Below are 21,163 nucleotides of genomic sequence, written 5' to 3'. Positions count from 1 at the left end.
GTATTTTTGAAGTATTTTTGAGTAAATATTGAGTTGGGAAATATTGAGTTGGGTTTTAAAAATTTTCTAGTTGAATTGGGTTATCAATTCAATGAACCCTAACATTTAGGTTTGTCCAAAATATTCTCCCAACCCAATCCGACCCATGTCCACCCTTATTGGGTTGTATTCAAATAAACAAAAATTTGATAAGATAAGAAAGAAAATGAAAAATAGAAAGGTTATATACTAATTGAAACATTATGATACCCAATGCTACATTCTTTATTTCCAAACATCAAATCTATGATGCATGAACATAGTGCTCATCTATCTAACACAATAAAATTTTTATTTATATAACGTGCACAATCAGTGTCTTTAATATACATACATGTTGTGAAGCCCATTAGAATACATAGAAAAGGCGAAAATATATATAAAGCCCATTATTAGTGTTGTAAAACATGTAATGAAAGTGTCATCAATTTCAGAGCTGATCATCGAGTATAATTGATATCCAAACTGGATGGAAAATAGAACAAAACAAAAAGAAAAATACAAGACATTCATATAAGAATCCCCCTCTCCCCTCTTTGTTTGTTTCTCAAGGACCTTTGGGTTCAAGGGCAGCAATTTCTCTAACAACATGAGCTTTGTCAGCCTCAAACTGTCCATCCTCTGTGATAAAAGCAGAGTAGAGTTGAAGAACACAAGAACAAACAAAGCCAAGAATCAATGGTGCAAAGATTGTGTTGTTGTTGTACCTTTATCAGTTTTGAAATCAGCAAACAGCCTTAGAAGCTTGCTCCGGTTCGTAACGAGAATGCCAACGATGTCGGCGGGTTTGTTTTGATTTGCAACGAACAGCTGTTGATTTAAAAACATGAAATCCGACGATCACCATAAGGTTAGTCAGTCTTAGAGACCAAGTTGAGAGCATTACCTTAAAAACATGAAATGCTTCTAGCTGTATGCTCTTGCTCGACTCCTGCACGAGTTAAGGAATTTACTATTTTACAGTGTTCGGTGCATAAACATCTTAGAACATAAACTGAGATTTCACAGGAGCAGTTTAGAACAGTTTAAGAAGAAATATGAACCACAAGATCAAGATCTTACTCTGAGAAGATTCATGACAATTCTCAAATTGTCCCTAGAACTCACATAACGTGTCATCACAGCTGAATTTGACCTATCCAGCAGTATATCCCCCAACAGCTGAACAAATAAAGTTGAGAAATAGCTGTGGTTATCAGGGTTGCACACAGTTCAACAAATATAAAAGTGATAATACAACACAATCTTCACATATAAGTCGATATCTGCAGAAAATTATGATATGTGCAGGGTTCGAAACAAAAATTGCGGTCCAACTAATCCGTACATGATAACAAACAACATTATTGATTTTCTAGAGTCTAGACTGAGATAAATTTAAAACGATACACGACACCAATAGGAAAACTATGTTGAGATTGGGGAGAGGAAATCAAGCACTGAAAAGCGGATATGCAAGAAAGAGAGCACGAATAAAGGCGATAATTTTAAATTGTCAAAAGTATTATGTCGAGTGGCATTGAACTCTATTAATTGCTTGCTTGCAAATGCATATACATTTCTTCCATAGATATCCGATATCCCCATTTCGATATCAGTGTTACGTTTAGAAAGATTTTAGAGTTCTAAGTAACCGTACCTTCACTGCTTGCCGTCTCGTAATGTAATTAGTTGACTCGAGTAACTTCAAATTGTACTCCGCAAAAAACTGAACGAGTGAAAAGAAGGCCAGAGGTAAAATATTAAACACAAGTGGCACCCTATGTATAAGATGTGAGAACTGCAGTTTATAAAGAATAAAACACAAACATCCAGAAAAGCAAAAATTCCAGAGAAAAATTTAGCATCAATACGAAATAAAGTAATGCAGTAAAGGAAAAAGGTGATACAGATTTTAGATCTCAACCGTCCAAAAGACGTAACTACGAAATAAAGTAGCATTTTCAAATAAACTTCACAATGAAATGAAGATACAATAAATGGAAAAAGAACGACTGGAGCCGAAGAGTAAAGTCATGATACGCTTCAAGGAAGAAAAGACACATTACCCAGTCATAATTCTTGGAAAGAAATTCAGCTACCGTAGATTTATGCCTTGTCAACAATTCCTGCAACAAAGTATAATATAGCATCACCATAACATTTCTCGTAGAGATGCAACACGCCTAACTATGCATTACAACGAATAGTACAAAACAAAGCTCGAGCATGATGTGTTTCCTTAACAGAGAATCAATTCTTTTATCGCCAACCAACATTTATCAATTGAATGCCCATTCCAGTTATGCCCTCTTTCTCTCTTCCCTTCTTTTTTTTTTTTTTACTTCATTTATTTATCTTTGTCATGGTAGCATGTACGAGGACTCAGTATTACTAAAAGAGAGAGAGAGAGTAACGGCCCAAGCCCACCCCAGCAGATATTGTCCTCTTTGGGTTTTCCCTTTCGGGCTTTCCCTCAAGGTTTTTAAAACGTGTCTGCTAGGGAGAGGTTCTCACACCCTTATAAAGAATGTTTCGTTCTCCACCCCAACCGATGTGGGATCTCACAGAGAGAGAGAGGAGGAACATAAGGGCACCAAAAGTGAGATGAAAGGGGAAGCAACAAAAAGAAGTGTCTTTCGACCTTAAAAGTTGCAGCAGCATCTGCAGCAATGTCGAAGTTTGGAAGCTGAATATAATCGAAGAACTTTTTCATGTGCTGCGATTCCAAAACATACCTACAAATAATCAGAAAACCTTTCATAACTTAAGGAGAATCCACATTAATAGTTAAGATGAAAATCAAAGAACCTAAAAAATTGTCAGACATATATTGACATTATGTTGACGAAAATATGAGGAAACTTAAAAAGGAAAGTACTTTTGAAGTCTAAAATGACAGCAGAACTTCTAAATTCTAGTAGATTTTCATTGCTAACAAACTGTTGGTTGATCGGTATAAAAGTGAATATAATAATCATGATATTTTGTACTTCTGATTACCAATAAAGCTTCATTCAATATGATCGATCCATTCACAAAATTTCAGAAGGCTATAGAAACTACAGCATGTTTATTCGAAAGGGCAAAGACTGATTACTGCACTACTAAGTATCATTTGTGAAGCTGAAATGATATAGCAAGCCCACATTTCATTTTAATTATACACGAACCATCTACATGTAATTTTCTCAGATATGGCAAGAAAGATCATTCATTGTTTTATAATGATAACATACAAATAGTACCCACTTACAAGTGGAAACAAGTCAATGATAATAGAATGTTCTGGCACAAGAGTACTCATATTGACCGATAGTAACAATAGAACTTACTTAGCAACACTTTGGTGACGTATGCATTCCCGCAGCATGGCGCCATAGTGTAAAGCCATGTCTGTATTTTCATAACTGTAAAATGTAAAAAGAAAAAGAGAGAGAGACCACTATGAGATAATACCTAATACAGAAATTATTTCATGAAAACTATAAATGTTAAAAAAAGAGGAGCATAAAATAATTAATATAGGAAAGTACACAAAAAGTTTCACAATGAATGATGCAATAAGGGCCTCTATTCATGCTATGATTCAATAAAGAGGGGAAAATACATTCAAGAGTTTGTTCAAAATAAAAGAGAATGTACTATTTACCAATCTCAATCGATAGTAGTATTCAAGGGTTCTTGAAAATCATGTATTCCTTGGATTGTGATGCAGATTAGGTAAGGTACTCAAGATGGGTTAAGGAAAGACTGTATATGAACCACACATCAATGATCAACAACAATAAAAGAAACTACATAGAACAACCGGAGAGAAGGAAAAAAAATTCAAGGTACGGGTGAAAATTCAAGGTACTGGTGTTTCGTTTTTGAAAAAACAACCGTATAGCCAAAAAAAAGCAATCCACCAGTTTCATTAGGATTACCAAAATAGTGGAATTCAAGATATCTTTCAAGTTATAACAAATCTATGCACCAACAAGTCGCCATAAAATAATGGCTGCCATATTCAGATAATTCTGGCTGATCTCATCCATAGCACGCATACACTTTTGAGTATTTGCATGTGACAGTGTGTGAGAGAGAGCCCTTTCTACATCAAATAGCCATGGCTTTAGGATAAAACAAAATCAAAGAACGGATAAGCATGAACAGCAGCAGTCATTGTCTATTTAAATTTCAGATGTTAAGCAAATACGATTTCATTTTGTAAGCCATGATAAAAAAAAAATGTAGTCAAGAAAAGCAGTTCGAGAGAGGGGCAAGAAACATCATGCCATTCAGCGAAATCCCATAATAAAGAATCATGACAAGAAAAATAAAATTCATCAGTTGGTTACCCTGCTATTAAGATATCCATCAGATCAATGTTTGCTTCCAAATAATCAGATGCAATCAATCTGGACTGAACTTGTTGCCTCTGTAGATTTGCAACTACTTGAGTAGCATCTTTTCTTGTCTACAAGATGTTACACATGTCACAACATGTAACATCAAATTGGAAACTAAAAATGGTAGCAACAAGAAACCACAAACTTAAGAACATATAAACAAAATGATCGAACGAAAACTTTAATATGGAAATCTAAATAAGAAATTTTCTTTCCATCTCCCATTCTGCTCACCTCCAAGTACATCAATGTGGAATCTCAGAAGTGTATCAACAAGAAACCACAAAAATAAAACAAGCAAAATAATTCAATGGTGATTTGAAAGCTGAACAAACCAATTAGCCCCGTGCCGCTTACCTCCAAGTTCAATTTAGGAAGACAATTAATGAGCAGCCGAAGTGTATTCTCTCTGAAAAACTCCTGGGTTAGCTGTGCACATGCTTCTGCAACTGGTTCAGACTCACTGTTGCCATAAAGTATTGATTTCAACTCCCTAACGTTTTTACTTAATTCCAACATCTGCTGAAAAATGCATAGTGCACAGATACAGTTAGAAATTTATTCAATTTGAAAAACAAAAATATACGAAAAGAGTTCCCCGGTACACTAGATAGCAAACAACATGTCCTTAAGTTTAATTTGAAAATTAGCACTAACATAGAATCAAGTTTCAATGACAACAAACTCTATAACACCTATCTATGGTATGAGGCATACAGATGATTAAATAACTTTCCAAATATAAAAGAATAAGAAATATCATAAGATATTCTCCAGAAATCAGTTTATAAGAAAATAATAATAAATTAGGCATCTCCATAAAGATGTTGTTAAAGCACATCAAATCACTTATTCTTTCTAAATATTAGACCCTTCTCAACCGGCGAAACACTCTTGAATTTTTTCTAAAATTATTTTATATTTCTTTTTTTCTTTCTAATTTCTTAGATCATTCACATATTTGCATTGAATTTGATCAAATTTAAATCGCTCTAGAGAACAACCCTCGCTGTATCTTATGGCCAATCTTTCATTTCAACACTACATTGTTGGATGTCAAGAATCCAAGGACTGAGAAAGAGACTCTGGAAAAGTGCTACAGAAAGCCAGACTTCATACTCAATAGTTGCTACACTAAAGATAAAGGACACCCCTAAGTGAGGTTAAGAGGGGCCAAAAACTCTAACTCTTCTTCATTAAGATTTCACTCAAAACTAAATAAAAGAGAAGGGCAAGGTATGAATAGGGGTGAGTGAAGCAAAAAAATAACACTTCCAATAAAACAAGCGAATAAACAAAAAGGATCTAATGAGAAGAGTCTTGAAAAGATACATTCTACTAAATCAAATACAGATTACAAAGGATGGGGGATGGTTTTCTAAGACAGTCACGACAATCTTGGGCACAAGAAGTCCTATACTAAAGAAACAACAACCATTTATGAAGAAACACTAAGTTGTAGCTGATGAGATTGTGAAACCCAAGGCATGGCTTCGATACGAATCTCCAACAGTTCCACCCGCTTCACCATCGAAAAAATAAACGAAAGCAACAACAGAAAACTCGCCCTCCCCCCTCAAAAAACCCCATCTTCCAGGAGGCAGTGCTTACAGAACTTCCTCACCCCATGATCCAAAAATGAGATCCATCCAGGAGAAATGTAATTACAACCATTATCTAATCTTGAATGATGGGAAGAAATCAGGCTACTAATAATTGGATAACTTTAATCCAGACACACCATTATATAACAAAATGACACAATTATTTTGTACATCGATAAAAATGGCTAAAAACTAAAAGCAAAGCAAAATGAAACCATCATTGAGTGCATCTAGCTGCCTACTTAGACATTAGGGTCACCAGTAAATCAAAAATCAACAATTCATAGAAATTCACAAAAAGGCAAAAAGGGCAAAAGAATTCACAAAAATTCGATACGATCCCAATTCCTTGAGAGACAGAACAGAATAATAGAAACATTTAAACAAGAAGAAGGAAATCTAAAGTAGAAACCCCAACTGGGAAGTAAAAAAAAAAAAAACGGGGGGGGATCGGACCTTTTCCTCGCGCTTGCTCTCCTTAGTCTCAGGGCTCCGGTCAGTATACATAAGAAGATCGCGGGTCTGGCGGACAACATCGACGGGAGTCCGTGGCTTCGGCTTGAAGAGGCTCTTCATCTTGGTCGGATTCTGGGAATCCAAAACGGACGCCGATTGCGACGGTTGTGATTGTGATTGTGATTGTGGTTGTGGTTGCAATTGCCGCAGTAGCTGATTTTGATTTTGATTTTGATTTTGAGAGAGCCTCTGCACCACCGACGAGGCTCCCCGTGATGGAGAGGGCTTGGATACACAGCTTCCTATTTTGGCTAATTGTGTGTGAAAATCTGCAGTAGATGATGGGGGAAATCAAGATCAAAGGGTTTTGTGATGCTCCCTTGTCGCCTCTTCAATGGACCAGATTTTTGGGCTTTACACAGACGATGCTGGAAAATATCAGATCAGATCGTGCACAATTTCTTCAACCTTCCTCTCATCCTTTTCTTTCAATTTTCATGTTCTTATGAGCATTAAGAAAATTAACACGCCTGAATTTTTGTTTAATTTGAATCCTGTCCCTACAAATTTCCAAATTTACAAACTCAATCCTTCAACTTTTTTTTTTTTTTTTTAATTTATATCTGAAATATCTTCAACTATTAAATTATTCAAACTTTTGTATTTTTATCATATATATTGTTTACCAATTTTTTAAAATTGAAAATTAAAAAAAATTTATTTATGTTTTTAATATTCCGAAGATTAAATAAACACAAATCTAAAAAGATTACAAGATTTGGATTCGTTATCAATTTTGAATCTTAAAAAAAGATTCTAAAAATTTATGGATTAAATTTGTAATTTAGTAATTTTGATGGCAACTGAGTTAATGAATTTTTCCCATATGTATATTTGGTTGACTTTTAAAAAAATAAATTTCAATTAAAAAATTATTTTCAAATTTTCAAATAAATTGTTAATTTTTCGTGCAATTATGTCGAATCATACTGATCTCTGTAGATAAATTTCTGATTTATTTGACATTTTTTTAATTTTATAGATTTATTAATAAAAAATTTAAATGTGTCGCGTATTTTTAAATTGATGTGAAATGAGTTCGTGATTTTTTAAAAAAAATATATTTAAAGATTAAATATACTTAGATTTAACGAGTGATTTCGAATTAATTATTATTTCAAAAGTTTGATTTGATTCTAGTTCTAAATAATTTTTTAACTTAAAAAAATAAAAGGGTTATTATTAACTTTTTATAATTTAAATAAATTATAAATTATGAATTTCATAATTTATTGCTTAATTGATATTGGAAAAATATTTGATAATATACCATTTTATAACATTAAAAAATAAAGTCAAAGTCAACCTTAAAGAGCAAAACGGTCATTTTGGTACTTTTTTTTCTAGTGAATGGTCTATAAAGTACTAAATCTAATATTGAGGAAGAGGAAAATGAAAGAAATAAGGGGAAAATGAGAGAGAAGGAATTAGGGTTTTGCGGGACAGACGTGTACGTTACAAGGGAGGGAATAATCATTATGATTATCATAATGTTGCGACGGTCAGTAGGAAAATGATCATCATGTTTATCTTAATGCTACCATGGTCGCTATTCCTAAACAGGTGTCCGACATTAACAGCTACTAGAGAATACTCGCCCGATAAGAAATGGGCTCAAGAGGTGTGCGAACTAACTGGTGGGTCCATACTCGCACATGTGGACCGTGTGTAGAATAGTAAATACACATCCAATTAGCCCGTTTAGGATAGCTGCCTAAGGAATATAGACGGTTATGATAGGTCTCAATCATGAAATTGTATGTGTTTGCATTTAACTCCAATAGTGGGACCACTTATTGAATATTTCTTAAAATACTCAAGCCACATGCTACTCTTATTTCAGGTAAAGCCAAGACATTCCTGTACGGCTAACGACACATCATAATTTGAGACCACGACACATGCATAGGGTAGTCATATTTATTTTTTTAGACTTAGGTTAGAATATGATGTTTTTAATTTAAATGTTCATTTAGTTTATTGTTGTGTTGTTTTAAAGATGTTTTCGAACATGTAAGTCCATGACTGTGTTTTAAGATGAAATTTATGTTTTATGAAGTTTGAATGCTTATTTCGCATAGAAATGATTTCGTTATGATGACAATAGCGACTCTAGGTAAGTAGAAATCTATGATCGTTATAGTTTGTATCAGAACTCTAGGTTACAGATCTTGTAGACTAGCCTACGATGTAGACTTGACATGTTTCATGGTCCCACTGTTGATGCCCTATCACCATCAGGTATGTCCTGTATAAGATAAAAAAAAAAAAAAAGGGACGTTATTAACTGTTTATGTGCTATGATTTCTTGATATGATTAAATGCAACTTAACATGAAACTTTATGGCCTGATTGTATCATCGAGTATGATACCTGACTTGTTTATATGCTTATTGATGTGTTACCTGATGTGTATATGGGATGACCTGTATAGAAGTAGCAGACTTAGGAAGGGTTACATGTTAGTCTTAGAATCATGTCGTCTAGAGAGTGGGATAGAGGGCGTCAAGGAAGGGGGTGACTCTTATTAAAGGAAGTGGTATTCTCACCATCATTTGTGGACTCTTCATCATCTGTGAATGTGAGGCTTGCCACCTCATCGCACTCCTCGTTGCGGCACTCTATCGCGTAATGCCAGTATTTTTGTAACACTTGATTATGCTTTTGTCTTTCCAGGGGTTGGCATTGTCATGAATTTTTAAGATATTGCCACGACTTCCTCTGACACCACGTCTGTGGTCACTACTGCGACTATACTCACAACCTCTATTTTCCTTGTTGTGGTCTCGTGTCCCTTTGTACCTGAAAAGGAAGAATTAGCTGCATCTTTCCTTTTTGTCCATGCAAACCGATCCTTATGTATAAGTAAATGGAGGTTGAACAGGTAAGAAATACTCACCCTATGAGCTAAGACGCACTTTCACACGCTCCAAATATATTTAGTGAAGTGTTTAAATTAAGACATTAGAGAAACGTATTTAATAAATATATATATTTGAAATTTGAATAAAATTTAAATTTGTTAAATATCTACTGAAATTTCAAAACGGTTAAATAAAAAATATTTTTTTAATATATTAAATATTAAAATATATTATTTTAAATAGGACAAAAATCATAATTAATGCTCCATAAATAGGAACCTTGAATTAGGTCAAAAGAGTCATCCACTTTATTCCTCGTTAAGTACATTCAAAAGATTCGTGGAAACATTTCTCTAGTTGAAGCATTTTAAAATCTTGAGGGGAAGCCTAGAAGGAAAAGCCCAAAGAGGACAATATGTGCTAGCGGTGAGCTTGAGCAGTTACAAATGATATTAGAGCTAGACACCGAGCGGTGTGCCAGCGAAGACATTGAGCCTCCAAGGTGGGTGGATTGTGAGATCCCACATCGATTAGAGATGGGAACGAAACATTCCTTATGAAAGTGCGGAACATCTCTACTAAACGCGTTTTAAAATCTTGAGTGAAAGCCCGAAAGTGAAAAGAGAACAATATCTCCTAACGGTGAGAGTTGATTCTTACATATGACGATACTAAGCTTTCATTATGCGAACCAAACGTTCACTCCCTCCATTTTTTAAATGGTTTTTTTTGTTAATCGAGTATTTAAATTAATTAAATTATATACAGGTTACTTGAAGCACATTGGGTGAAAACTATTAGAGGTGTTCATGAGTTGGATTAAATCGGGTTGCAACATATTTTAGATCCAATCTAATTGCTCTGAGTTTTAAATTTTTTTAACTAATATATTTGATTATTAAATAATGAACTCAACCCAATCAACACAATTGAGTTATAAATTTTTTTGAGCTATTTATTATTTTTAAACATTCCATTAACATTTATATTTTAAAAAATTATCTTTTAAATAATTAATGAGATTGATTGAACTTGTCCCTTATTCTTTGTTCGAGTCCCGTGTAGTTTACGGTGTTCAATGAAATTTTGTCCCCTCTTAACGGTGTAAAGTCAACCATGAAATTATTCTTGAGATTCTAATTCCCTCGTTACAGTTTACAAAATTCCTAGCAATGGCTAACGGTGCATATGGTTCGGGTTGGGTTGGATTGATGGATTTTTTTGACCTAACCCAAAAGTTCGAGTTGGTTGGATTCCATCCAACCCCAAACTTTTCCCAACCCAACACTCTATTTTTGGGTTGGGTTGTAAAAAATTTTAAAAAAAAGTTTTATTTATTCACAGTTTATAATTATTCGGATATAATCTTAGATAAAATATATTAAAAGTTAACAAACAAACACAAATCAGTCTATAATTATTCACAAAAAATAATAATAAATAAATAAATAAATAAATTCAATCAAAAACGAAAATTATAATATATTAAAATAGTTTAACATTGTCATAAAACTAAAACGACCGACATTTCTTGAGAATTGGTTAGAGTAAGAAAAAATGTAAAGATAGATCATGAAATTAAATAAACAATAAAAATAATTAGTTTGAAGATATTGTATATAACAAAAATAAAAAAAAAATAAAAATATTTTAATTGAAATATGCCTGTTTATACACTTGCAACAAATAGATAATAAATACATTATAATTTAGAATAGGAACCCGTTCAGAAGTTCAGGTTGGGTTGGTCCGAATTTCAGGTTGGGTTGGGTTGGTCCGAATTTCAGGTTGGGTTGGTTCGAATTTTTAAGGGTTCGGGTGTACACCCAGTTCGTTCAGAAGTTTAAGTTGGGTTGATCCGAATTTTCAAGGGTTCGAGTTAAATGTACACCGTACCAATGTCCCATAAGTGAATTCATAAATTTATTATTTATGAACACTCTTTTCTAAAGAATATTAAATTATAATATATATATATATATATATATACCTTTTAACCTACCTTATTTGTAATGGATCTTAAAATTTTTTAAGATGTTCAAAAGAAGAAAAATGAAAGATATTAAATAATCTAACATTGAAGTTGTAATATATTTATAATCAATAATGTTAAAAGTGAGATAATTCTCCTCTCAATTTTGATTTTAAAAATAAAGAATTTTTTTTTTTAATAATTAGTAAACAGAGCGAAATTAGGGCAATATTCTAGAACAACAAAATATAAAAAATTAAAAAAAATGTTGTCATAAATTGAAATAAATATTCATAAATCTTAAAACTTGTAATTCTATTTTAGGCTGGTGAGTTAGCTGGATCAAAAAGATTCAAAGTTTCGATCTAATCTGAAAACATCCATCACAATCTTCGGATAGGTTGTGGAAAATATCTACTTCAATTAACAGTTATGATGGGTACGTTTATAAAAAAAAAAGAAGTAAGAAAACAATCAGTTATGGGCATGGATGATTCTATATCAGTATAATAATTCATATCATTAATTTTTCTTGTCTTTTCTAACCAAGTTGCAAGCGGATTAGTATTTAATTCAAAGTTGCTCAAAACTAAAGCATTTCCATAGACAAAAGTATACATAATTTTATTTATTCCCTTTTATACAGATAGGAAATCCAATAGCATTTGAGACATTTATAACATATCTTCGTAATAATATAAAATTTCCAAACTAACACAGATCAGATTATTGAAGAACACATAGATCTGATAACAAACAAAATCCACCAACGATTTCCCCAGAAATTTATACGAAAATCACCAAATTCCAAGAAACACATCATAAATTAGGGCTTTACTGGTTAATTAGCAACAGGCTTGAAGGACGTAAGTTCCATGAAATGCTGCCATGCCTTCTCCCAGACCAACGCCTGATATTTTCCGATCGATTCACCTTTCTTGGCCTCGATAACCAGGCGGTAGTTCGTTCCGGAGACGACCTGCGATTCTCCTTTGACGACGTCCTTGAATTCGAGTGCGCCTTTCGATTGTTTGTTGTACTCAGACACCGCGAACTTTCCGATCTCTTGAATGTGCGGATCCTTCACGTCCTTGATCTTCTCCCAGCCGCCGACTAGACGCCCCATCCGAGCGGTGGCGACGACGAGAAGTGGGAGGAGAAGGATGAGGAAGAGAGAAGCGGAGCGGGATTTCATGGTAATCGAGGGGGAAGCGAAGGAAGGAAGGAAGGAATGGGGTAAACTTTTAGGGCAATTGCTTCGGGGAGAGGCTTTGAGGGGTATTTATAGGAGGGGTCAATGGACGCGGAAACCGGACCGCCGCTGGTAAAGAATGGCACGGGGTTGGAACGGGTTTTTTGCTTTTCGGTCCTCCATTTCTTCGAAATTACACTTAGAGCCACATTAATTCAGAAATTGTAGTTTTGGTTCGCTTAAAATTAATTAAAATAATTTATATAATTAATTTAAATGAGATTTGGGGGGAGACCGGAGTGGAGTAAAGTTGGTGAGCGGTAGGGCCGGAGCATAGTCGGAATGGGTGGATCCACCACAAAGGGTCTGAGTGCGGCCCACATTTTTAGGTAAATGGGTCGTCCATATGCTGCCGGAATCTTCCGTGTTCTTTACTACATCAAATCCTAACTAAATTACTTCACCCTAACACCTGTATTATAAGGAAGTTGTAGCCAAATTAAAAAAGAAAAAGAAGCATGGTAGGAAATGAGACATAAACATGATTCACGATCGAGCCTTAGGTGAAATGAGCCACGAACAAAAGTGTCTGTGGGGCACGCCTATGTCTCGATTACGGTTCAGGGTAAGATAAGTTTGCTTGGCTCAAGGGTGTACAATAAAACTAAGAAAATTCTACCGTGGCTGCCGTATGGTATCATGTTTTACTGAATAGTATGAAAGTTTTCAAAATGCGATCTGAGATCCCTCATCGGTTGAGGAGGAGAACGAAACATTCTTTATAAGGGTGTGAAAAATTCCCCCGAGTAGATACGTTTTAAAAACCTTGAGGGGAAGTTCGAAAGAAAAAGTCCAGAGAACAATATCTGCTAGCGGTGGGTTTGGGCCGTTACATGCGAGTTCTGGCTCCAAAAAGTATTTTCCTTGAGCCCCATGATGTCGAAAGAAGGAATAGTACTGGACCTGACTAAGGTTAAGACTGTAATGGAATAGTCTTGTCCGATTATAGTTGCCCAACCTAGTTGACATAGAAGGGACAATTGTTTTATATGAGATCGAGCATGTGATAAGTTTCTTGAAACTGAAGTAGAGATTGGTAACGGCGCTAATGCTTACTATATTGGATGGGACTAGAAACTTTATTGTGTACTGTGGTGCTCAGGGAAGGGACTAGGATGCATACCAATGGAAAACGAGATCGTGATTGCCTATGCCTCCCACTAGTTGAAAGAATACGAGAATAACTACCCAACTTATGACTTGGAGTTGGTTGGAGTGGTCTTTGACCTGAAAATATCGAGGCATAATACTTGTATGGAGAGAAGATATAAATCTACGTACATCACAAGAGCCTCAAGTATTTGATCATGAATAAAGAGTTGAACATGAGGTACATGAAGTTGGCTAAGGACTATGATATGGACATTCTCTATCACCTAGGCAAGGCGAATGTAGCCGTTGAATGCCCTTAGCAGGAAATGACCCACGTCAACACTAACACGAGGCAGGTTGAGATATATGCTAACAAGGAGAGGATCGAGATAGTAGTGATGGTTAGGGAGTAGCGACAAGGTTGGCTCATTTGACCATCCAACCGACTCTAAGGCAACAAATCCTAGCAATATAGGAAGAGGATCCTAGGCGAAGTTTATGATTCGCTTAGACATGAATTTTTGTTGACCTCATACGACAATCTTCTCTAGAACGATAGTTTATGTGTTCTAGTCGACAATAAACTAAAAGAGGTGTTGTTACCAGAGCCTCACAACTCGTTGTACACGATGCATCCAAGTAGTACCAAGATGTATCAGGATCTGAAGATCTACTACCGGTGGTACGGTATGATGAAGGACGTAGCAGAATACATGAATCGGTGTTTGATCAGTCAACAAGTTAAATCACCAATACAGAAACCCTAAAAACTAATGCAACCTTGAGCATTCCACATCTGAAAGTAGGAAGATGTGGCCATGGCCTTTATCTTGGGGTTGCCAAGACAAGAAAAGGCTTCACGTTAATAGGCTGACAAAGTTGACACAGTTCATTTCAAGAAAAACTACCTATCCGATAGATAAGTGGGCACGATTGTACCTAGAGGAGATAACAAGTTACACAATAAGCCTGTGTATATAGTATCAGACTGAGATACCCATTTCATGTAGAAATTATGAAAAATTTAGCACAACCTTTCACTCTTAAACGGATGGACAAACATAAAGTTGTGTAATGGATCCGCACAAAAGCCATATTGAATTGGCTACAAAAATAATTCTCATCCATACAAATTAAAGGACGAACACTTACAAAATACGCACGTCATAGACTATGAGCCTCTAGTCCTCCAAGAAGATATGAGCAATGAAGAGCAATCCACATAAATTACTACAAGGTGATAAGGATTACAGTGTTCCAAATATTCCAACAGAACCTATTATGCTATCCAAGGCCAAGAAGATTCAACAAGCATTCATTTTTCATCTACAAAATTCAATAGACTCGGTTTAACCTCCATTTTATGTATTACAAGCTAACTTAATTGAGAAATGACCATTTGGAGCTTCATAAGTGAATATTTGCACGGTTGAAGTGGAGGATGAGGTCGTTATATATAGCACTTGATTGGTAATTTATTTGAAAACTTTATTTGTTATTTTAATTTCATAAGTTATTGTAGGGGGTAAAAGGGTGGGAAGTTACTTGTCAAAATAGTCATAACTTTCTTTAGTGGACATTTGAAGGGTAGTGCAGAGTATCTCTACAATCATGGCCACAACTTTTGTAGTGGTCATTTGAAGAGTTGAAAAGAGACCGTAAATACCCACAAATTAGCATGTAAAAAGACATGATATGATTTTTGTATGAATGAAATTGAGCTCTTAAGTGAAACTTTCTTCCTTAGAAATTTGAGCATAATTTTTGTCATTTCTATGTTTTAAGTCATTCTCCTCGAAAGTATTATCTGAGTCATTCAATCAAGTTTTGATCAAGTTCGACGGTGGAGTGATTCAATTTAGAACTAAGTTTCCAAATCTTACTTATGTATCCTTAATCTTAAAATGTAATCTAATTCTAGCCTTGTTTTTTGGTTGATCCGAATTTTGTAGAAGGATGTGTTAATTCCTCTAATTCAAAAGTTCTTGTTTCAACAAAAGCTTGGATCATTGCGGTGAGGATTAGGATTGCCTTATCACAAGGTGTGTGAAGACCTGATGGAATAAGAAAATTAGTTTGCTCAAAGTGAGTAGCTAAAGAGGCAACCTGAGAGCGAGACGAGAGCCGGACACCTAGAGTTATTACAAGACTAGGAACTCTCAAACACGAAACTTGAGTGTCCAAAATTTTGAAATAAGTAAAAAACTAAAATAATATATACATACATACACAAACACACCTACGTGCCTCCAAGAGCTATTAGATATTGGTCTATTATGATGATAATGATAAAAGGGACTAGCAAAACATCTAACCAAGATAACTTAGAACCATAGAACCATCTAAACAAGATAACTATCTTAGAATAGCGAGAACGAACCATTAGAAATGATGGCTCATATAGGGCTAAGAAGGACAAATTATGACATCACGTCATGACTCTAAGTTGAGCTACTTACCGAGTATTTTTATAATTCATGTCCTTTTGTGTTTTTTTTTTTGTTGTTGTTGTAGGATATGGTACTTTGAGTATTATAGTGTACTTGTCTAATTTAAATTAAATGGTCTATTTGAACGTATGTTTAAAAAAAATTAAATTTCAAAATTTTGTGTCAGCCAACGACGATAGAACAGTCGGTGCTTGAGTCTCTTGAAGTGAACTTTACAAGAAACTCAAGCTTTTATTTTATGCTTTGCTCTCTCCATTGCCATACACTAAAAGATATTACACAACTTGTACCTAACATGATGCCTTATATAAAGCCTACCCAAATCATTTCAAACTAACATTTACGAACAACATAAACAAAAAAAGAACATGAACCTAACTCTCTATAACATAATGGCTATCAGTTTCATCGTCCAGGACTTCGACGAGCTAGCTAAAACACTGGACATCCTTTAACGACGATCCCAGGAGCGGTTGGACACTGAGCCAAAGGACAGTGATCAGGTTGTGATCCCCACCACCTCAAGTTATGTCCCTCATTCTGCAGCACAATGAAAAGCAGCACGCCCATGAACGCTGTCCCTGCGTCGAGCGCAGCCGAGAGGACGTAGTTGTACTTCTGCCACCATCGCTTATGGTATCGGAAGACGAAGTAGTTGAAAATGGTACCAGTGATGAGCCAACTAGCTATGTTTGTAGGTGTTGCTGGTGGCATCCCTGCAAAGCCATAGGATATAACTGGTATGTTTATCAATGCAATCCATTTCTTTTCCGGGAAAGCTTTACTCAATGCCCAAATAGGAATGGGAAGAACAGCTCCAATCAAGAATAGCCACACCAAGTTTCGATACAACCCGCCCGGTCCAAACAATCGCCTCGGTCCTATTAGTCCCCAGATAACAGATGCATCAAACGTCACTCGGTATTTCGGACACGTCCATGGACTATCAGGTTGGAGAGCCTCAGTATCACAGATGTTCTCTATATTGTCTAACATCCACCAAGCAACGGCGAGGTTAATCGTCCCGGCAACGAGTGTCCCGACTAACTGAGAAAACACGAATCAGTCAAGATCATAAACTCTCAAAAGAAACATCGAAGTTTGCTAAAAGATCACCTGGGCCGTGTACATGCATCTTGGTGGAATTTTCATGTAATGGCCAAGTTTAAGATCGGATAAGAAAGAAAGAGCATGAACGGTACTGATTCTTCCATAGATCTTGAAAAGAAGATTTGCTATTGGTTTTCCAGGGAGAATATAACCAATGATGAGCTGTGCTATGATATCATATCCAGGTTGCTGCATAACATTCCATATGGATTTATAAGTCATTTGTTTTAGAACGTAAACAAAGTCGAGCGTGTGCTACTACTACTAATTCCCATTCGATTACCTGGTTGGTTGTCGCTTGAATGACCCCGATTGGGAGGGTGACAATCCAAGCCATAACGAAGGCGAATAACATACCCCACCACGGCAGCTGCACGATGTCCTTCCACACAATCGACATCAGAAGAGATATCACAGTGCTACCAAATAATAGGATCAAGAACCACCATTCTGGCACTTGTTTGTAGTTTTGCATCAGCTTGGCATGGATGTCCAGTTTTGCATTCTTGATTGCTGTCCTGCTCTGCTTCCATATGTCCCTAGAACATTAAAAGTGCACAATCTTAAACTTCGTTTATAACTATAGTGATATATGTATTCGATCTCTAGTCTCTAAACTTAATCGTGACTAAACACGATTTGATATGTGAACAAACATGGGTTGATTTGACACGAGTTATATGGCAAATTTTGAAAGAATTAGAAGAAAGGATGGGAGAAAGAAATAAAATGTGAAAGAGAGGAAGAAAAAGTGAGAGAGAAAAGCATACCGTCCATGAAACAAGGCGACATGGGTGAGAGTAGCAGTGAACCTGGCAAAGCCAGATCCAATGGAGAGGGCAAACAGGGGGCTAAGATACAGCTTCGAATAGTTATTATAAGCAGCAACATTGAGATCAAATTTGGGGGTTAAAACCTTCGTAATATCATATTTATGGCCGGTTCTGGTGAAGAGCTTATTAGAGAAAATGGGGAATTTGCGGGCGTCGAAGGTGTTAAACTTCCAGTAGCAAACAGGGAGGATGATATAAATGAACATCACAAACCCAACACCCACATTTAGAATTGAAGACCATGGCGTCACCAGTGGGCTTCCATGGTAGGCCGAAATCCCAGCCCAATCAAAGCTGAAAGCACCGAGCCCAAGTCCACTTTGGCTCGACCCAATTTGCTGAGCCGTGATGCTGCGAGGCCAAACCCAACAAACCCACGAGAAGAATGATAAGATTTGTAACAAGTAACCTGGAAAAACGTAGTACACGAAGCTTGCTCCCATGAAGATCAAGAAGAATTTCATCCTTGTCATCCCTTTTGATCTGTCCTCTGTCTCGTGAAGGGCTCTAAAACAGGGCAAAGAAAACAGAGCATGTCAGAGTTAAATACTGCTAAGCCTCTGAGCTCCAAATCTGGAAAAGGGATTAAGAAAGGGTACCTAAACAGAGAAACCTGTGCCAGATTTGCAGGCCACCACATTTCAACAGGATCTACCAGGTACCTTCTCAGCATTCCAGCCCATCCATATCCCAAAATCTGAAGAACAGCCAAAGAGAAAAAGATTCAAAACAGGGGAATGTGAGAAAAGGGTCCTGATCTTATCAATCTGGATGTTTTAGAAGATGGGTGTTCATTATTTTTGAGTTAAATCGATATTCAAAGGACAAAACTTTTGAATTAGCCCTTTTTCATTCATAAAGATGCAAACCTGGGTAGTTAAGACGATGAGAAGGGCTAAGAAGAAATTCAAGCCCTGTTTATAATAAGCTTTCATGACAGTAATGGCGCCGATGGAATAGGCGTCGCCGCCGCCATAGGAGATGCCACAGTTAGCAAAAATGGTGATAATAACATGCTCCTTCATATTGAAAGGGCCAGGATTGAGACTAAACTTCCATCGAAAGAAATGGAAGTCCCTGTTTGGGAGAGTGGAGGCCATGAAGCGGCCAATTGGGAGAACAGCGATCTGCATAAGAATGGCGGAGATGGCGAGTGGCTGAGAACGGTAAGTGAAGAAAGTGTTGAGGAAAATGAGAAGGCAACAAGAAACGAGACCAAGAACCCATGATCGAAAAGTCATCACAGGAAGAGTCGGGTCGTCAGTTTCGGGCACCACCAGAGCCACCTCCTCCACCGAGCACCGTTCCTCAGAAGGCAGTTCGCCGCCGCCATTGGACATATCAGCAGCAGCGGCAGAGGAATCTGGGTGGGAGAGGGTTTCCGAGGACATTGAGAAGGCGTTAAAGGGAAAACAGAGAGAAACAGAGGAGGATGAGAGAGAAAGGGAATTGAAAGAAGAAGAAAGAAGACTAGAAAGTCAAAGGGGCTGATTCAGAAATGTCAGCGATATGTTCAATATTTATACATTTTCATTTTAATTGATATTTATGGATTTTTTCTAAGTGATTATGTTCAAACAATGATCTATAAATAGAAATTATTAAAGTGAGAATAACACACAAAAATCGCCTTCCCCACGTGCTCTCTCGCCACATCATCCGCCAACTCGGCTCCTCACACTATTCCATTCCACCTGTCAACATCAGGTACACGTTGTCCCAACTTTAGTTGTCGTAAATCCCCAACATCGTTTTGACGCCGTCCACCAATCTTCATAAGATTACCGTTCGACCGTAATCATTGAAGAAACGTTGTGGTTATATTCCAATAGAGTGTTTGCCAGGTAGATATGAGCCTCGTGTTTGGAGTGTGTTTTGTGCGTAAAAGACGGATTTGTTGGAGTCCACGTGGCTTTACGTCATTAATTAGTTGAATTTTTGTCGTAAAGGAAAAAAAAGTTATATTTACGGTAAGTAAGGAAATATGAACTGTTATGTTAAATTTATGATGTGTCATTTTTCCCTTTTTTTTTTTTTTTCCTTTTGGAACAAATTAATTGCTTCACTTTTAAAAAGAATCCTAATAAAAACATTTACTATGTTTATTTATTTTTTTATTTAAAAGTACTAAAACGTGTAGGATAAATACAAATAATAAATAAATAAATAAATAAATAAGTACATTGAATATATAGATAAAATATAATGAAACTTAAAACTATAAAATACAATTTTTTTTTAAAAAGATCAATAATAAATACATTTATTAGGTTTTAAATTTATAAAAATACCCTTAATAGTTTTAAAATTTCCAATAATATTCTTGATTTTTTTTTTAAAAAAAAAAATATCCGGTTATTATTAGTTTCATCGTGGATACTTTAAAAAGTGTTAGTACCTTAAACTTTAAAATTTTCATTAGGTTAGTATATAAACACAAACTTTAAAATTTTTTAAATTTTTTTTAAGGGTTTTAAGCTCACTTTTAAAAATTTATGAGTATTTTTTAATCGTGATATTATCCATAAAAATTTTCTTTTTAAATTTTTTTTAAAAATTTAAGAGTATTTTTTTGAAATTTTTAAGAAGGTTAAAGAAACTTTTAAAAGTTTAAAAATATTGTTTTAGAAAGTTTAAGAGTATTTATTAATTTTGGTTGAGGATTATTATTGGAAGTAAGTCCCACGTTAATTAATTTAGTGGAAGATCATAGGTTTATAAGCAAAGAACGATATCTCTATTGGTATGAGATATTTGGGAAGCCTAAAGCAAAACTATAAGAGCTTATGACCAAAAGTAGTCACACAGAATCTCTATTTCCAAACTTTTCTAGGGAATAATTGTTTCCGTGAATTACCATTTCGAGAATGTCTAAGATATGTTTTACGTCCTCTATGCGAAAATGTTTCATTTTAATAATAATAAAAAAGAAATAAAATAATAAAAGAAAACCTACTAAGGGAAACTAACAACAAACTATAAAAAAAAAAAAAAAAAAAAAAAAAAAAAAAAAAAAAAAAAAAAAAAAAAAAAAAAAAAAAAAAAAAAAAAAAAAAAA

General features: G+C 35.3%; 3 protein-coding genes across 5 annotated transcripts; all 3 read right to left on the bottom strand.

Moving 5' to 3' along the window:
• Positions 1-394: 394 nt before the first annotated feature.
• Positions 395-7,010, bottom strand: LOC111784303 (putative MO25-like protein At5g47540). 3 transcript variants are annotated; one of them, XM_023665043.1, is made up of 11 exons: positions 6,473-7,010; positions 4,770-4,934; positions 4,362-4,480; positions 3,354-3,428; positions 2,663-2,756; positions 2,088-2,147; positions 1,679-1,747; positions 1,102-1,200; positions 926-970; positions 747-849; positions 395-660 (listed from the first exon to the last, which is right to left on the bottom strand). In XM_023665043.1, exons 1-11 carry the CDS (start codon positions 6,590-6,592, stop codon positions 587-589), a joined length of 1,023 nt encoding a protein of 340 aa, XP_023520811.1. In that variant the 5' UTR covers positions 6,593-7,010; the 3' UTR covers positions 395-586. The 3 variants fall into 3 exon arrangements, with proteins under 3 accessions (XP_023520811.1, XP_023520812.1, XP_023520813.1); XM_023665044.1 differs by having other exon boundaries at positions 4,770-4,931; XM_023665045.1 differs by lacking the exon at positions 6,473-7,010 and adding an exon at positions 5,848-6,052.
• A 4,961-nt stretch (positions 7,011-11,971) lies between these two features.
• On the bottom strand, positions 11,972-12,638 carry LOC111784305 (cysteine proteinase inhibitor 5-like). The gene has a single exon (XM_023665046.1). The coding sequence runs from the start codon at positions 12,561-12,563 to the stop codon at positions 12,210-12,212; it is 354 nt and encodes a 117-aa protein (XP_023520814.1). The 5' UTR covers positions 12,564-12,638; the 3' UTR covers positions 11,972-12,209.
• Positions 12,639-16,449: 3,811 nt separating this feature from the next.
• Positions 16,450-19,583, bottom strand: LOC111784301 (oligopeptide transporter 3-like). Its single transcript, XM_023665039.1, has 6 exons — positions 18,975-19,583; positions 18,705-18,802; positions 18,043-18,612; positions 17,556-17,811; positions 17,279-17,461; positions 16,450-17,209 (listed from the first exon to the last, which is right to left on the bottom strand). Exons 1-6 carry the CDS (start codon positions 19,494-19,496, stop codon positions 16,595-16,597), a joined length of 2,244 nt encoding a protein of 747 aa, XP_023520807.1. The 5' UTR covers positions 19,497-19,583; the 3' UTR covers positions 16,450-16,594.
• Positions 19,584-21,163: the final 1,580 nt, after the last annotated feature.

Source organism: Cucurbita pepo, unplaced genomic scaffold (assembly GCF_002806865.2).
Source record: "Cucurbita pepo subsp. pepo cultivar mu-cu-16 unplaced genomic scaffold, ASM280686v2 Cp4.1_scaffold000183, whole genome shotgun sequence".
Taxonomy (NCBI): Eukaryota; Viridiplantae; Streptophyta; class Magnoliopsida; order Cucurbitales; family Cucurbitaceae; genus Cucurbita; species Cucurbita pepo.
Note: the sequence above shows the minus strand (reverse complement) of the source record. Positions and strands in the feature narration are given on the sequence as shown.

What these genes read in the sequence shown, in the direction of transcription:
- LOC111784301 (XM_023665039.1), bottom strand. Translation starts at nt 19,496, where the DNA reads ATGTCCTCGGAAACCCTCTCCCACCCAGATTCCTCTGCCGCTGCTGCT. An exon ending in GCACAGGTTTCTCTGTTTAG is followed by an intron (nt 18,613 to 18,704) that starts GTACCCTTTCTT and finishes GCCCTGTTTTAG; the next exon opens with AGCCCTTCACGAGACAGAGG. An exon ending in GTCGCCTTGTTTCATGGACG is followed by an intron (nt 17,812 to 18,042) that starts GTATGCTTTTCT and finishes TTAATGTTCTAG; the next exon opens with GGACATATGGAAGCAGAGCA.
- LOC111784305 (XM_023665046.1), bottom strand. Translation starts at nt 12,563, where the DNA reads ATGAAATCCCGCTCCGCTTCTCTCTTCCTCATCCTTCTCCTCCCACTT.
- LOC111784303 (XM_023665043.1), bottom strand. Translation starts at nt 6,592, where the DNA reads ATGAAGAGCCTCTTCAAGCCGAAGCCACGGACTCCCGTCGATGTTGTC. An exon ending in CGAGACGGCAAGCAGTGAAG is followed by an intron (nt 1,201 to 1,678) that starts GTACGGTTACTT and finishes TTATTTGTTCAG; the next exon opens with CTGTTGGGGGATATACTGCT. An exon ending in TTGTCATGAATCTTCTCAGA is followed by an intron (nt 971 to 1,101) that starts GTAAGATCTTGA and finishes TAACTCGTGCAG; the next exon opens with GAGTCGAGCAAGAGCATACA.